At 34.2% G+C, this 3,262-nt stretch overlaps 1 protein-coding gene across 1 annotated transcript in view; it reads left to right on the forward strand.

Moving 5' to 3' along the window:
- The window catches only part of LOC106870260 (nucleolar pre-ribosomal-associated protein 1), a 45,627-nt gene that overhangs the window by 41,042 nt on the left and 1,323 nt on the right, over positions 1–3,262 (forward strand). Inside the window, exons 18-19 of the mRNA XM_052966752.1 lie at positions 76–1,024; positions 1,434–1,589. Of these exons, the coding sequence (XP_052822712.1) occupies positions 76–1,024; positions 1,434–1,589 (1,105 nt within the window). The remainder of the gene's footprint in view (positions 1–75; positions 1,025–1,433; positions 1,590–3,262) is intronic.

A 3,262-nucleotide genomic window follows, 5' to 3' on the forward strand; every position in this document is an offset into this window, starting at 1 on the left:
ATTATAGACTGCAGAAAAATGAAACTTATTATTTAACTATGGTGTTTAATTTTGAATTTTTTTTCATTTTTACAGGGTACTGAAGTTTTACCTGATGCCAGAAAAACTTTAGAACTTTATTTCAAAATTATAAAGAAAATATTAAATCATTTATTTGAGGAACTTTCAAAGGATTCCTCTGTAAATCCTTTAGAACAGTTTGCTCTGAAAGATTTTGAAATTTTTCAAATGCAGAAGACTCCAGTAGGAGACCTCTTGAAGCAAGTCCTTGATATTCTCTCATCTCAAAGTTCTTTGCTGTATTGGTTTTTCTTTCTTGATAAAAATTCCTTAGAATCTAAATGCACCAGTGAAACTTACAGTTTTATCAAGAATCTTGTTACTGATGAATTAGTTCAGATATTTTGTCTTTTATCTAAGGTATCCAGTAAGAAAAAAAAGATCCTTCCAGAAGTTTATAGCCTGAAAATACTTCAGTCTCTAAATAACTTATGTCAGCAGTCCAAGAAAAAAGGAGTTATTAAAGCAGATGTTTTTAAAAATATAAGCAACCTTGTTGATACTCTTGATTTTATTACCATCCAAAAAATTATTACTATTTTTGTTCAATCCCCAAAGAATAGTGTAATTTATGAAGATAGTTTGAATATTTCTGGTGAAACTTTAGTGAAGTTACTGAATCATTTATTAACAAATAATAAAAATATGGACTTAGAAATAACAAATGTAAATATTATTTTTCATCTCCTGAAATCCTCTAAACTGTTGATGGGACTCTTTACAAGATTACTTCTTTTCAAACCATATTACTGTTTAGTGTGCTCTGCCAAAACATTTAAATATTTCCTCACTATGGAACCTCCAGATCATTTAAACCTGGTTCAGATTTTGATGAAATTTAATCCAAATTTAGATCAGGTTTTTGTTGACTGGATTCTGGAAGATGGCTTGACTAAGGACTGTTTAGAAACATATCTTGAAGTGTGTATTTGTTGGTGCCAATTGCAGAATGTACCACTTGAAGGTTTGTGGATTTCTTGAATATATTAACCTTAATCTTTTATCTAATGAAACATTTTTTTAAATAAGTAAAGTATTTATTAACTTCAATCTTTAACAGTATTTACTTCCAATCTTTGTTGTTGTTTTTTTAGACAAATTTTAGTTTTTACTTTTTACTGCCTTCCCAATATGTACTTCAGGAGACATCAATAGAGTCACCACTTCGGTTTTTTTTTTTTTTTCTTGTGACTTTTATGTGAAATTAATAGCTCTCTATCTATTTAATTTGAAGATTGTAAGTTGGCAAGTGGAAAACACCCAATATGCTTTTAAGTGTATATTTACATAAGAAAATCAATTTCAAAACAATAGCTGTTCATGGTTTTCAGTGTAGTTGCTAGTATTAATTTGTTTAATTTTCCATGTTACAGGTGACAAAATAGTATGTCTCAAGAAAATCACTAAGATTTACCGTAAATATCTGTTTAAATGGATGAACCAACTGGGAACAACTGATCCAGAGGATAGTTCTCACAATACCAAATGCTATAAACTTTTACAAGAATTTACTCGATTACATGTTTCTGGTATGTGTTTTATCTCTTTTTCTTTTCTTTGAAGACTTCATTTAAAAAAAGAACACGCACACGCACGCGTGCGCACACACACACACACACACACACACACAGATTATCTACATTCAGAAAAAAATTGAAGCTAACAAAATGCTTATAAAGTTAAGCAGGATTGCCTACAGACCATACACTTGCAAATTCAAACTTTACAACTTAAGCCAAGACAGTATTTTGTGTCTCTAAGCAAAGCATTTGCTTACTCCAGTTTATCTTACTGATTTGCTATTTTATGATTGAGTAGTTAGTTGTATGAAGGATATCCAGCTGTAACAATTGGTCAAACACAGAACCCATCTATTTTCCTAAACAAGCATGGAAAGATGAAAGTCCACAAGTGTGTGTGTGCATGCATTCGTGCACTCATGTCTACACTTTTACTGGTGTCAGTCATTAGATTGCAGCCATGCTTTAATCATATTGATCTCTATTTGTCAAACCACTTGGAACATACACATCAGTACCTTATGTGTGTTTGTATTCATTGGTTTTAATGAACGGGAAAAAAGTATTCAGCATAGTATTGAGTGGAGTGTACTTTTCGTTTCCATATATATATAAAAAATTAACAGAATGAGATAAAAATCCAAGGTAAATAGGTCTTACAGCTGTTTCCAGGATATATTATATATATACCTTCATCAGAGATGGTGTAAGAAGATGGTTAAACAATAGTTAATCTAGATAAGATATGAAATAGAGAGTGGAGTGGAGGAATGAAAATAGACATGAGATATGCAGGGATATTGTATCTTTAGTTCCAAAATATATACATGTAAAACACCCACTACACTCTCGGAGTGGTTGGTGTTAGGAAGGGCATCCAGCTGTAGAAACTCTGCCAGATCAGATTGGAGCGTGGTGTAGCCATCTGGTTTCACCAGTCCTCTGTCAAATCGTCCAACCCATGCTAGCATGGAAAGCGGACGTTAAACGATGATGATGATGATGATGATAAATATATATATATATATATATATACACATACATGTGTATATATATATATATATATATACATTATATATATATATATATATATCATCATCATCATCGTTTAATGTCTGCTTTCCATGCTAGCATGGGTTGGACGATTTGACTGAGGACTGGTGAACCGGATGGCTGCACCAGGCTCCAATCTGATCTGGCAGAGTTTCTACAGCTGTGTGCTTTTATGTGCCACCGGCACAAGCACCTGTCTGGCGGTACTGGCAACAGCCACGCTCAAATGGTGTTGTTACGTGCCAGCTGCACAGGAGTCAGTCCAGCGGCACTGGCAACGTCCTCGCTCGAATGTTTTGTTCACATGCCACCGGCACAAGTGCCAGTAAGGCGATGCTGGTAATGATCATGCTCAAATGGTGCTTTTTACGTGCCACCGGCACGGAAGCCAGACCGCTGCTCTGGCAGTGATTCTCGTTCAGATGGTGCTGTTAGCGCTCCACTGGCACGAGTGCCAGTCATCAAATTTGGTTCAGTTACGATTTCACTTGTCCCAACAGGTCATCGCAAGCAGAGCTTACTGTCCAATGAAGGAAGGTTGGCATGGGTGCCAGTCGTCGAATTTGGTTCTATATATATATATACACATGTATATATATATATATATATATATATATATATATATATAT

This window comes from Octopus bimaculoides, chromosome 3, assembly GCF_001194135.2.
Source record: "Octopus bimaculoides isolate UCB-OBI-ISO-001 chromosome 3, ASM119413v2, whole genome shotgun sequence".
Classification (NCBI taxonomy): Eukaryota; Metazoa; Mollusca; class Cephalopoda; order Octopoda; family Octopodidae; genus Octopus; species Octopus bimaculoides.